Source organism: Camelus bactrianus, chromosome 20 (genome assembly GCF_048773025.1).
Source record: "Camelus bactrianus isolate YW-2024 breed Bactrian camel chromosome 20, ASM4877302v1, whole genome shotgun sequence".
In the NCBI taxonomy this organism is placed as follows: domain Eukaryota; kingdom Metazoa; phylum Chordata; class Mammalia; order Artiodactyla; family Camelidae; genus Camelus; species Camelus bactrianus.
Window position 1 is genome coordinate 17,401,793 of NC_133558.1, and position 13,827 is coordinate 17,415,619.

Consider the following 13,827-nt stretch of genomic DNA (forward strand, 5'->3'; position numbering starts at 1 on the left):
ACTGGCCAGGAAGTTTGATCTGGGATCCCCGCAGCCTCGGCAATGGCTCCAGGGTGACTTCTTGGGTCATTCCGGTTTCCCTGCCCTACCCAAGCGGCTGAAACGCTCCAGTACGCGCGGTCCGAGCCGGGGAAATGGGCCCGCGAGCCCGGCCGGCGCTTCTCCTACTGATCCTCCTGCGGACAGTGGACACGCAGGGGCGACCGCGGCGTGAGTCCGGGGGATGCGGGCCGGATTCGGGTGCGGCGGGGGAGGAAAAATCGAAAGTAGCTTTTCTTAGCGCTTGGGAGTTTGCTAAGATATTGACGACTGCTCAGTCCCGTGTGCAGTCCCCTGCCCTAGCTTTCCCCGGAGGGGACGCGGGCCACTGGTGCAGACGGGGTTATGGGGCCTCTAGTCCCAAGACCTTGACCCCCGCCCCCTGCTCGCCCGCCCGCTGTCTCTGTCTTAAGAAGTGGCACAGGAACCACCCCCTCCCTCCTCTGACCATGACGCTTTTAGATGTAAATCTTAGTTTCTCACTGAGGAGGAGCTACACCTAGGGGTCCTCGGACTCGGATCTCGGCTTTCTGGTTCCTATGGTCGGCTGTATTGATTTTCACCCCTCGACCATCCCCAAACAGGAAGTTCTTCTCACCAAGGGCGACCTTGGCCGCAGCGCCCCCTTGGTGTTTCCACAGCAGGGCGCCCCCCAGCGTTGGGAGACTTGGCTGAGCAAAAGCACAGACCCAAGTGGGGTTTCCACTTCAGAACCCCTGGCGCTGGGAAGTGGGGGTGTGTAGGAGTGGGTGTGGGATCTGAGTTCTACCCCGACCGCACCCCTTCTGTTAAGACCTGGGGTGGAGGCCGCTGGGGGTGGGAGGCTCTTGACAGAGGTCGGCCCCAGGCCTTACTGACTTAGCGATTGTTCTTTTGCCTGGAAAAAATAACATATCCGTTATTTTTGACCTTTTGAACTGCACCTAACTAGTCTCCTTTTCAGCCTGAAGTTGTTGGTTTGCAATGTTAATAGTATTGTATAATTAACCGGCCTTTACTAAAAGATGCCAAAGTGATGATAATGAACACTTAAGTAGTGACCTCAGTTTTAAATCACCTTCATATCTCTGATCTTGTTTGATTCTAACATGCATTTAGGAGGTAGGGGCTGTTAATACGTTGATTTTACTAGTGGTTAACGACCTCAGGTTAAATCCTTTCTCCCGGTTAGAAAGAATTTGGGCAATCTGGTTTTCTGACGTTAAATGAGGTACCGCTGGTTCTAATCTCAGCTGACAGTGAGTTTGCCGCACTGTTGTCTGGCGCTTTCACTTAGAGGGTAGGTGGGATGTGTATCCACACTTTATACATGACAAGGATGAGGTCTGACCTGCTCACCAGTAACTTTGTTCCATGTTACTTTGGGCTGCAAGGCAGATCCCGTGTCTCCACTTCATAGCTGTGATCCTTAAAAGTCACACTGCTTTGGAGGTTGAATCCAAAATTTGATGATCAGAAATATTCACTGTTCACAAATATAGAAGGAGCTATGTGTTGAGCTGTTCTAGACCCAGGAGAGAGAGCGGGGAGCTGAGTCCTCAGATGTTTTGCATTTGAGTCGGAATGATGGTACAGAAACCAACAAAAGGATATAGAGCATCAGGTAGCAATGGGCGCCTGGAAGATGTGGGAAGCAGGGAGGTCAGGGTTGGCCACTCTATCTGGCTGATGTTCGAGCATAGACCCAAGGAAATAAGGGTGATGCTGAGTAGGAGTGGCGTTTCCCGGGACAGGCTGGGTGGACCCAGCAAGGATTTGCAACCTCAGCAATCCTGACATTTTTTTGTTGTGGGGACCGTCGTGTGCGTTGTAGGACATTTAGCAGCGTCCCTGTCCTTTACTCACTGGATGTTAGTACACTCCCCAGTTGTGCCAAACAAAAATGGCTCCAGATATTGCCATATGCCCCTAAAGAGATGAAATGCCCCGGTTAAGAATCCCTGGATTGAAGAAAGAGCAAGGGCCCTGGTGCAGCAGGAGCCCAGGGGCCGGGGGCCATGAACCGGTGATAGGCTCAGCCGAGGGGCCACAGGCCAGCCTCCTAGGGCCTCGCAGGCTGTAGTGTGGATTCTAGCCTGGGGCTGACCTGATCAGAGTAGCTGTTGAAAAGCTTGCTTTGGCTACTCTGTGGAAAGCAGGGTGAAGGAAGCAGCAATAAGAACAGAGCCAGCAGACAAGGAAACTGTAGCGTTAATCCAGGCACGAGATGATGCACTAGGCTGGGGGAGGGGAGCAGGGCTGGTGGTGAGAAATGGTTGCATTATGGATATACTTTGAAGGAAGTTGCTGAAGGATCTATGAAGGATCACGTGATAGAAAAAGAAAAGTTGGAGGTGACTCTTATTTTATTATACTTTATCTTATTTGTTTTATTTTATTTGCCTGAGCAATGGGGTGATAGGTGATGCCATTTCTAAGATGATAAAGGCCAAAGAAGGGCAGTTTGGGGAAAATCAAGAGCAGGGAGGTCAGGGCTCTTGTTAATTTGAGATTCCAATCAGTCATCCAGCTGGTGGTAGCCTATAGATAGTTGAATGTATGAGTCTAGGGTTCAAGGCCAGAAATAAAAACCTAGGAGTCAGCATTTATTCATTCAGCCAGTATGTATTAAGCACCTACTACATGTCAGATGCTGTTTTAGGCGTTGCCTATGCGGCACTGAAGTCCCTCATTCTACAACTGAGGGGAGGTGTAGGGAAACTCTCACTGGCCAAGAAGTGTGTCTTTTTGGGCTTTCTGGGGCTTTTTTCTACATTTGATTGGGAACTGTTTTGATGCCGAAAAGATGCCCTGACTTATTTATCAGCACATCTTCTAGCATTTAACAGCAAAGATACATAGGCAGACCTCAGAGATATTGCAGGTTAGATTTCAGACCGCTGAAATAAAGCGGATATCACAATAAAGTGATTCACACAAAGCTTTTGGTTTCCCAGTACATATAAAAGTTATGTTTACTATACCGTAGGCTATTAAGTGTGCAATAGTATTGTGTCTGAGAAAACAACGGACATACCTTAATTTAAAAATACTTTATTGCTAAAAAATGCTAACCATCACCTGAGCCTTCAGAGAGTCATAATCTTTTTACAATAGTAACACCAAAGATCACTAATCACAGATCACTGTAACAAATATAATAATAATGAATAAGTGTGAAATCTTGGGAGAATGGCCAAAATATGACAGAGACGCGAAGTGAGCAGATGCTGCTGAAAGACGGTACTGATAGACTTGCTAGATGCTGGTTTGCCACAAACTGTCAATCTGTTAAAAAAAAACACATTATCTGCGAGGCGCAATAAAACGAGGTCTACCTGTACACAGGGAAGGGTTTAGAGATGGAAGTAGTGGGGAAAAACCCCAAAAGCTCCTACAACACATTCCCCTGGAGTTGGATCTAATTAGCTCTGAGCACCAACTCCTGAGCTCAGCTACCCTAGCTGGAGACACCTGGGGATTTTCTAGAGCCTGTTGGCTCCAGGGGAGACGGCTGTAATCCTGAAATCACGAGGTCTGGGGCAGAGGCTGAGGGCTGCAAGAGGGTGGCAGCCACCCATAGCAGAGGAAGGGGCACCAGGAGGGAGCAGACAGGACGGTCATGGGGAGGGAAGGCAGCGCTGTGCCTCACTTCTCACAAGGTGAGACCAGGCACAGCCAGCAGGATGGATTCAGAAGGTGTGTGGGGTCTCTGCCTCCCAGTCCCCCTCTCCCCAGGGTCACACTCCCTGCGCTACCTCTTCATGGGTGCCTCAGAGCCAGACCTGGGGCTGCCCCTGTTTGAGGCCTTGGGCTTCGTGGACGACCAGCTCTTCGTGTCCTATGATCATGAGAGTCGCCGGGTGGAGCCTCGCACCCCATGGGTCTGGGGTCAGGCCACCAGCCAGCTGTGGCTGCAGCTGAGCCAGAGCCTGAAAGGGTGGGACCACATGTTCATCGTCGACTTCTGGACCATCATGGACAACCACAATCACAGCAAGGGTACGTGCAGAGGGGGACCCACCGTCCTGGGGTGGTTGGAGCACTTCCCTGCCTCAGGGATTCATCTGTTTAAACTACCTTTTTAAAACTGAAGTATAGTCAGTTTTACAATGTTGTGTTAATTTCAAGGATGCATCTTGAGGTAGAGAACTGGGTGTGTGAGACCCTGGGAGGGCAGGGAAGAGGGAGGGAGTTTGCTCCCTGTGGTCATTCCATCCCTGGATCCTGCTCCTTGGTTTCAGTACCGAAGCTGGGGCTGTGGCCAGAGTCCCACACCCTGCAGGTGATCCTGGGCTGTGAGGTGCACGCAGACAACAGCACCAGAGGTTTCTGGAAGTACGGGTATGACGGGCAGGACCATCTTGAATTCTGCCCCGAGACGCTGGATTGGAGAGCGGCAGAGCCCCAGGCCTGGGCCACCAAGCTGGAGTGGGAAGTGAACAAGATTCGGTCCAAGCAGAACCGGGCCTACCTGGAGAGGGACTGCCCCGAGCAGCTGCGGCGGTTGCTGGAGCTGGGGAGAGGGGTTCTGGGTCAGCAAGGTATGGTGGGACAGATCTGGGGACGGTGCAGGGCACGGGATCCCCTGCTGGGCTTTCAGAGATGACCAAGGTGACTCTCTGAGAAGGAACTGAACTGAGGTCTGAGTTTTCCACCCTGAGGTCTGTGGACCTGAGGTCTCCACCTTAACAACCGAGATGTATTACACAGCCATCAGTCATGGTTTTAATTTGTTTTCCCACGCACATAGCTAAAGAAGAAGTAATTGTGATTTTTCTTTTGCTTTAATCAAAAATCCTACGTATGCTTATAACTTTTAGGAATTCAGAGATGTCAATTAGCACATGAATACCAAAGCAAGAAACTGCTAAGTGAGGCAACCAATCAGAATAGCAGAATCTTTTGGAAATGAAAGGTAACTTTCACAGAACAGGTTAAAGGTGAAAGGTGACTGTCACAGAACAGGGCAGTAGTCACTGAAGGCTGGCTACCTTACAAGGCCCCTTCTACAAGAATCCTTATTCGGTCAAACCAAGCGAAATTAGCGATAGTACGTACTCAATCATTTTTGATCCTCATAAGGGGTAATTTCATCTGACTCATCTGAATATATTAACAAGGAACAGAAGACGGGGACCCCAGGTGTACATATTTACATATGGAACAGAACAAGCCAGCATGACTCTGACTGTTCTCCATATGACACCACATAGGAACCCAATGTTGGAACATCTTTAGGACACAGAATGGTGTCTCTTCTGCAGCTTGCTTTCTCTTCTTCCTCCAACCCATAGAGAAAGGGAAGTGAAAGTTCTGGTCTTCCTGACACGGGCAGGAAGATCCCCTCTCCAGATCCTTCCCCCTTCCCGTCCAGCACCTCCTTTGGTGAAAGTGTCTCATCACGTGACCTCGGCAGTGACCACTCTACGGTGTCAGGCTCTGAACTTCTACCCCCAGCACATCACCATGAGGTGGTTGAAGGACAGGCAGCCACTGGATGCCAAGGACGCGGAGCCTGAGAATGTGCTGCCCAACGGGGATGGGACCTACCAGGGCTGGGTGGCTTTGGCTGTGCTCCCTGGGGAAGAACAGAGATACACCTGCCAGGTGGAGCACCCAGGCCTGGAGCAGCCCCTCACTGCCTCCTGGGGTATGGATGAGAACCAGAGGCGGGGAAAACCTGGCATGGGTGGGATGGGAGTGGTCAACATTGCAGTGAGGGGAGGGTCTGCTCTGAGCTGGGACAGCAGTCACCAGCTGTCACTTACTTTTGATCTTTTAGAGCCCTCGCTGTCTGGCACCCTGGTCATTGGAATCATCAGCGGGATCGCTGTGTGTGTCATCATCTTTACTGGAATTTCGTTCAGAGTCTTAAAGAGAAGGCAGTCTTCGAGTGAGTAAGAAAAAGGAACAGGCCTCTGAGGACCTCTGCCCCCAAAACCCACAAATTCTCCCGCAGAAAGTGGGGTGAGGATGGGGGTGCCAAGGAGGTTTGGCATCCATGAGAGGTCTTCTCTCTTTCTCTTTGAGGGGTGGAGCACATGCTTAGCATGTGCTTAGCATGCTTTGCAGGTACAATCCCCAGTACCTCCACTAAAAAAATACCGAATTTTTATTTGGGAGCCCTGGCACCTCCCTGGGAGCAGTAATGAATGGTTTCTCTTATAATGAAAGCTTGTAATTTAAAAAAACATTTTTTGAGTGACTGGTTTTTTGTTTGTTTGTTTGTTTGTTTGTTTTTGGCAAAGTGCTGTTTGAGGAATGCAGGTACTTTGAGGCTAAGTCACTGCTGCTATTCTCAGAACCCAAGTCTAGTAGGGAATGAAATCTGTAACACAGGTAAATGCAGTTAAAGAAGACCCCCAAAGGTCCTGAGGCTGACATGAAGCAAATGCTCTGGGGTGTCAAGGGAAGGGATGGCCACATTCATCTAGGGATCGAGACAGGCTTCTGGATCTTGAAGAAGGAGGATTTCTTTAGGTGATGTTGAGGTTGAGGAGAGGTCTACACACATGGAGCAACCACGCAAGTGGGAGAGTGTGAGGCACACTGGGTGGTGAAAAATGATTATCAAGACTCACCCCTGACTTCGCATACTTGTCAGTCTGCATTTCTCCTCTCGGAAGATCCATGGTGTTGGGGGAACAGGGGCAGACAGAAGCCAGCTCCTGCAGAGCCCTGGAGGCCTTTGGGATGGTACGTTGAGGTGAGGGAGGGTCAAGGCAGGGACCTAAATAAGCAAGCAGGGACCCAGTCTCCGAGGTCTGGAGAGTGGGTGTTAGGAGGTGAGATGGGAGGCAAGGAGACCAGTTAGAAAGCAATTCAGCTATTCCAGGGAGAGAATGGTGCCTGAAACCCAGGAGTTCCTTGGGAAAGGAGTGGTCAGAGTTGAGGTGGTGGTGGGGGAAGGGATGGGGAGGTGGTCTTAGGTCTGTGATGCCTCTTTCCTGGATGTATCTTTACAGGAGGAGCCTCGGGGGACTACGTCTTGGCTGAACGTGAATGAAGTGCAGCTTGCAGACCCCAAGTGGGGTGGAGACATGATTTGAGATTCAAAGTGAGGGTGCGCTGGTGGCAGTCTTCATGTTTCAGGACATGTTTCAGGACTTGTTTCAGGACAGTTGGACCTAAGAAATAGGAACTGTCTCAGGAATTCTGCTCTTAACCTTTCCTGGTTCACGCTCAAAACGTTCCCCCCATTTAGGTGTCTGAGTTCCCGTGTGCTAACAAGCCCCAGCTGTGAACTCTCCCCCAGAACTGGCTGTTGGGAATCCCAAGCTGCATCTAGAACCTGCCCTTACTTCCTGCATCACAGACTCCGTACAGCTCCCTCATCTCATCTCATCTCTTAAATGTGGGGGACTCCTGATTCCTTTGAATGTCTGAGAAAAGCTTGGAACCTTGTCTTCAGGACACGCACCCTAACACCTCTACCAGAATTTGGCACACACACCCAGGCATTTCCTGAACCCACTCACGTTTCCTTTTAATCCTTTCTCGGTCATACAAGAACTCATCTGTCACCAAGCCCTGTGGTCTCTTCCATCCGAGGGAGATCTGGGCCATGGTACAGCTGTGCAGGCTGGGCACTGCACAACCTGAGAAGACCCCTTTCCCAGGAGAGGTATTGTGGATGTTTGCGTATATGATGATAGTTTTCTAGAAAACAGATGGGAAGTGCCTTGAGGAGGGATGTCTTTTTCTAATTTGCACAAAGGTGCCTGTAAGTTTCCTTAGATTAATGATCCCTGCTTTTACAGTGCCTCTCCTGTATACTGGACTTGAAGTAGCACGGTCTGTGGTCTCTCTTTGTTCTGATCATGAAAATGATAATAAAGCTGATGATGATCATGATAAAGTGGCTGACATTTATTTACAAAAGCACTTCCTTGATGTCAGACTTAATTCTGAGCTCCTACTTACATGCATTATCTCATGTAATCCTCACAATAATTCTTTGGTGTAAGTAGTATTATCCTTTTTTTTTTTTTTTTTTTTTTTTTTTTTTTGTAAGATGAAGAAAGTACAGAGTATCTCACAGCTTTGCTAGGGACAGAGACAGGTTTCAAACTCAGTCAGAAGGTTCAGGTGGCGGAGTAAATGCAGAAGGAAGGAGCTGGCTGTGGAAATGGCTCATCTCCTGTCTCATTGTCTGTATCTCAGTGAGTTTGACCCAAATGAAGGGAAAACAGTAGTCAATGATCTCAGCCACATTTCCTTTCAAAGTCCCTGAGGGAAGAACCCTTGAATGTGACTCCTTACTCCTCTGTTGCTGTGGCCAGTCAGCACTGTCTGACATCACTCGTAGGTCCCCAGGCTGGGGCTGTGATTGGGGATGTCAGTTAATGACTGTTGGACCTCACAGCGTCTTCCTTCAACCAGTGCTTCCGGGGTCAGAACCCTGGTGGCATTTCCCTCCATGAACTGGAGCAACCTCTCTCATATTAAGGATGGAAAAACAGAAGCCACCAAGTGGCCAAAAGTGTATCCCGGCACCTTCCTGGGGTCCTTGGGAGTCTGGTTCTCATTCCAATAATAATAATAATCTAATCAGGACACTCAGGAATTCGTAGATTCTGGGAAATTCATCCAATCATGTTCAGGCGACTTGTGTTCACTTCATGCTGCTACGTATATTGGGTGGCATAATTGTGTACAAGGCTTCCTGTCTTGGAGGCCAAGTGCCTCAGACCTAATACAATTCAAAAGTATGTTTGGTAGATATTGAACTTGGGCAAAGAGACCACAGCTTATTTTTTTTAACTTTTCTTTTTTTCTGGTTATGAAAGTTAAGTGGATAAAAATACATATAATTTGTGCTTACTATAAAAAAATTGGATGTGAATTAAATGGAAACATTCCAATAGCCAGTGATTAAATGCTATTAACAATTTGTGTATTTCCTCTCAGTATTATTGCAATATATTAAAGTATACATAATTAATAAATATGTATGTTTTAATAAATGTATGGTTAATTGTGTTGTTTACCACATGATTTTCCTGATGTATTTGTCCATCTTATGTATCTATTTAATCGTCTTAATCATTACATCATTTCTTGGGAGTTATATTCCTTCTAATTTTATGTTTTGTCTTATGGAATATTTTCATTAAACTATGGTAGCTGAATTAATTGTTTTTCTTCACTCTCGAGACGTTATCATCTAAGTTGTAACACATTGGTCATTTTACCTCCAAACTATGGTGGAAGCACACTGATAGATTCTTTCTCTTTAAATATTCTATACTCAAAGCAGAATACCAAAAAGCTTCCTTGCTCATAATGAGCTTTCTATCTCATTAAGGATATGTTACAATTAGTTGGGCAACAGTTTGTTTTATATTGGTTTTATTTCAGACAGGCTGAAATTTCATAGAACACCCTACTCTTCACAGTAACACAGCTATTAACCGTTGGCAGCTGTGGCCTGTTAATTATTTTTATAACCGTAGTTATAAATCTACATTTTCTTTCAGTGTTTCTTAGCTCAATTTTTCTGACCTTGTTCATCAATTCTTAGGTCAACTCTGTTTGAAAAATCAGATACCTACCTAAAATGCCGTTATCTTATTTTGCCCCTGGGAAAACCACTTAGAAAGCGTAGTAGAAAGGAGAAGGGCGCCATCTGGTGGCTATAGTAAAAAAGTCACAGTGGTCATGTGACTAGAGAGAGTTGGGGGCCGGGCTTCTCCAGAGAGGAAACGAAATGCATGAGGGGTGGAGAGCTGGCAATCACTTTTGGAAGAAAGCCCCAGAAAATTTCAAGAAGCAAGGAAGAAACAATTCACCAGCTGTTTGAATTGCTGGAATCACAGGAAACTGGGAAAAGAACAGAAGGAAAACAAACAAACCTGGTGATCGATTGTTCAGACAACGAGCAGCAGTTAGTTAAAAAACCTATTGGGAGGTACAGGCAAAAATTCTTGTTATGTTATATGATTATAATATAGCCTTAGACTACTGTATACTTGATGCATTCTTCATGTACACAAACACATTTAAAAACAAAAGACCTTCTCTAAAATGCTGGAAGGCTCTTACAACCTACACTCTAATTTAATAATGACTAATTTAAAAAATGCATGAATTTAGCCATTAAAGATTTTCAGATGTGTGGACAGGGGTTTGTAATTTTGTTTTTTTCAATAGACTCTGGATCATTAATTTTTTCTTCTTCCTTTTTGAATGAATGGTTAACATGTGGAATATTAGTACAGTATTAAATTATTTTGTGTGACAATTTTATTAAAAAGCCTGGGTTGCCTTAACATCCTGCCTGCATTTATTACTTGGCCTGGCATGCATGCTGGTATCTCATGTATTCCATTTCTGAGTAATTCTCTAAGGTGTTTATGCATGTGTATGAGAGATACACATGATGTGTTTTAAGCAATGCTTCTATAGCTTCTATTTCTTGGCTAGATGAATTTGCATTCTCCATAATGTCCTGTGGCATGAATATTTTCTAAAACTAATTTTTTCCAGCTAATAATTACTGAGTACTTACAAGATGCCAGGCCATGTCCTAAATATTAATTTAATTTATCTGAAGAATCCTGTGAGGTAGAAACTCTTGTTATTCTGTTACCCTTAGTTTGCTATATGGAAACCAAGGCACAGAGAGGTTAGTTAACTTGCTGAAGGTCACACAGCTAGAAAATGATTGTGTCAAGTTTTTTTTCCAGCTAGCCTGGCTCATAATTCCTCTCTCCGAGTCAAGAAAACACATGGTTGGCATTGTTGCCAACTTTGGGGGATACTCTTTTAAGTATTCATTAAGCTGCCTAGTGGCAACACCTCTGATGTTTCCTAAGTGTGGAAAGTACCTGTTTTAACATTTCAGAATTTACCCTATAATTTTTTCATAAATATTTTGAAACATTTGGAAATTTGTTTTTCCTGTTCACACACAAAATTCTAACTATCAAATGCACATTTCTGCTAATTCACTTTAGCATTTAGGGAGGAATTATGGGATGGGCAGCCTTGAAGCGCCTGTGAATCATTTTTGCACGAGATTTGGGTAGAAAGGATTGTTATTAAAAAAAAAAAAGCAATTTCTGGCTTTTGATCCAAAAATTCTAAAAAAGAATTTTGCAATCTTCAGTACATTTTGTGAAGCGGGGAGAGTGAGGAACTGAGGATAGTACTAATATTTGTATAAACTTAGTGTAAGTCTTGTCAGTTAACCTGTCTCTGTGAGTTGATTAAATATCCTGGATTTTTTTTCTGTAAACAGAGTGACCACAATGGCATTTTCTTAAAACAGTCAATAACCAACTTGGATCCTGCCAAAAGAGCTTGACTATGTGTGCAAGAGAGCATCTGTTTTAAATATGGATGTAACAGTTAATGATCTTTCCTTTGTGTACATTTGGATTCACAGAGTCCGCATTAAAACAAATGCAAAATTTTTTTCTTCGTGCTTTGTGTGTTGTGTGATTAAGAAAGTATTCAACGGAATTTTGAAAATCGAATTTCATGACAAGTGTGTTTATAAAAATTTGGAAACAAATGTTTAAGAAAGGATAATGTTAGAAATTCTCTTATCCAAAGAACATTTTCTTTGGTAGGTCAAAATGTATTAAGAATGTTAATGGGAAAAAGCCCACACAAGGACAGCAAGCCCAGAAAGTGCAAGTGACAAAAACCTGGAGTAAAAGAGTTTACACTAAAGAGAAGAAGCAAGAACATTTTCCTAGAAGAGTGAAGAGAGGAAGTGAGGAAACTAGGGAGAGACATAGTATATGTTACGGAACTAAAAACATGCCAGTAGGAATGACAGTTTAATTCAGGAAAAATGAGTAAGAAAATGGGTCATACCAAAGTAAAGACTAAGAGGCTGAAAAAGAGAAATGCGTTGAAGACTTAGATGCGAAGGAGATAAATCAGTCAGGGACTAGAGGAGCTGTCTGCCCCAGACCAGGAGTGGTGTCCCCAAGTGCCTGGGGGTAACTACTGTGATGTTACAGGACCCAGGCAGGCTAAGTTGGATGAAATATACTTATGCAATTCCTCAACTATATTATAGCTCAAAAGTATTTCTGCCCTGGGATTTCTTTGAACTAAAGTACAACTATACCCTGAAAAGTGTTGCTGTATGCTGGTAGTTCTCAACCCTGGCCGAGTATCAGAACTCTTTGTTATATATATATATATATATATATATATATATATATATATATATATATATATATATATATATATATATATATATATATATATATATATATAACATATATATATATATAACATATATATATATATATTCCATAAAATGAATATACATCTATCATTCCTCAACTCTGATATTCAGATTGAATTAGTCTATGGAGGTTGGTTCTGGGCATTTTATATTTTTATAAGACGTTTGGTTAACATCAGTTTTATTTGTTTGACTACTTCATGAGTCCAATTAGCCAAAACTTCTTTGCAGGGTTTTTAGCTGAAGGGGCCCAGATCACATGTTGAATGAATGGGATTTTGTGAGGGCAGGTTCACTCTGAGGATGAGAGGTGGGGGAAAAGGAAGAATAAGAAGCCATATCTGTCTCAGAATAACCCATCGTCCCTCAAGCCACATGACCCAGGAAAACCTGAACTCTTCCCAGAGAGGAAGGATCCCACTTTAATGTCTATGTGTGAACACCTTTTGAATATTTCTGTCCTGCCATTCATGATTTTGGAGTCAATATCATTGGGAAAATTATAGAGAAGAAGAAATTAGAAGGGAATAAGAAAGGAACAATATTGTACATACTCTATTTTTTATTTATTTCGGTGAATTAAAAAGTAATAAGAGATTTCAGTTTTGCCTACGACCGCAGACCTTCTGCTTTTCCTCTGTAATGTTTGATGTTTCTTCCTAGCTAAGTCTCCCTTTATAATGTGGGCGATTGTGCTGGGAGAAGGTAGTGAAATTCAGGAGCTAAAAACTCTCATTTTAGGGCAGAAAAGCAAAATTATTTAATTATTTCAAAAGTGATATAAACCCTATGCCATCAGAGCTTTCCTGCCCTCCTGGGTCTTTTCTCTCCATCCCCGGGTCTTGTCTCCCTTTTCATCTAAGTCTGAGGTGGTCTCTCTCAGGCTATAATCTTATTATAAATCTCCACAGTGGGCATTTATTAATTAATTTAGATAGGGGAAGGTGTATCTTTTTTTTTCTTTTCTTTTTCTTTTGACTCTTACTGTGGAAATGTCCAAAAGCTGCAGTAGGAAGTTAAGGAGAAACTTTCTGATGTGAAAAGTCTTTCTCTTCAGACCACTCTCAGATACAATTCTGCACTAACAAGAAAGAAAGACAGACAGAAAGAAAAAGGGGTCGCTGTAGGGAGGATTAGCCATGTTCAAAACACCACTAATCTCATTAAAGTACTCCCAGGGGGAGGCCCCTGTAGGCTTTGTAATGACCTAAATCAAGTATTAGCCCTTCCCTAAAATTAACCCCACGTTCTACAAAACGCACGTTCTTGTCTCTAAAACTGGAGAAGGCTGAAAAAGGATTAATAAAGGAAGGAAGGGAGCTTGTTAGGAATTGCAGGACCATCAGACAGGCCAGCAGGCCAAGGGGCAACTGATTATCGATGTTTCGTTTTCTCTTTCGTGGCTGTCTCACAGACTTAGTCAGAAAAGGGATTCACGCAGTTCATGTTTGAATGGAGAAAGAGAAGAAAAGGAAGAAGTTTCCATTTGCAATTGTCTGTCTATCATTTTATTTTTCAAAACACCGGACTTTTAGGGCCACAGCTTCTTCATGGCCTGATTTATAATCTGTCCGGTCAAAATTCATCCTTTAAAATAG

At 44.3% G+C, this 13,827-nt stretch overlaps 1 protein-coding gene across 4 annotated transcripts; it reads left to right on the forward strand.

Annotated features, from left to right (window-relative positions):
• Positions 1-71: 71 nt before the first annotated feature.
• On the forward strand, positions 72-7,879 carry HFE (homeostatic iron regulator). Of its 4 annotated transcripts, XM_045509642.2 has the most exons (8): positions 72-210; positions 3,742-4,020; positions 4,263-4,562; positions 5,396-5,671; positions 5,804-5,914; positions 6,270-6,288; positions 6,626-6,717; positions 6,987-7,879. In XM_045509642.2, exons 1-8 carry the CDS (start codon positions 135-137, stop codon positions 7,025-7,027), a joined length of 1,194 nt encoding a protein of 397 aa, XP_045365598.1. In that variant the 5' UTR covers positions 72-134; the 3' UTR covers positions 7,028-7,879. The 4 variants fall into 4 exon arrangements, with proteins under 4 accessions (XP_045365598.1, XP_010972492.1, XP_045365597.1 ...); XM_010974190.3 differs by lacking the exon at positions 6,626-6,717 and having other exon boundaries at positions 6,270-6,360; XM_045509641.2 differs by lacking the exon at positions 6,270-6,288.
• The last annotated feature ends 5,948 nt before the right edge of the window (positions 7,880-13,827 follow it).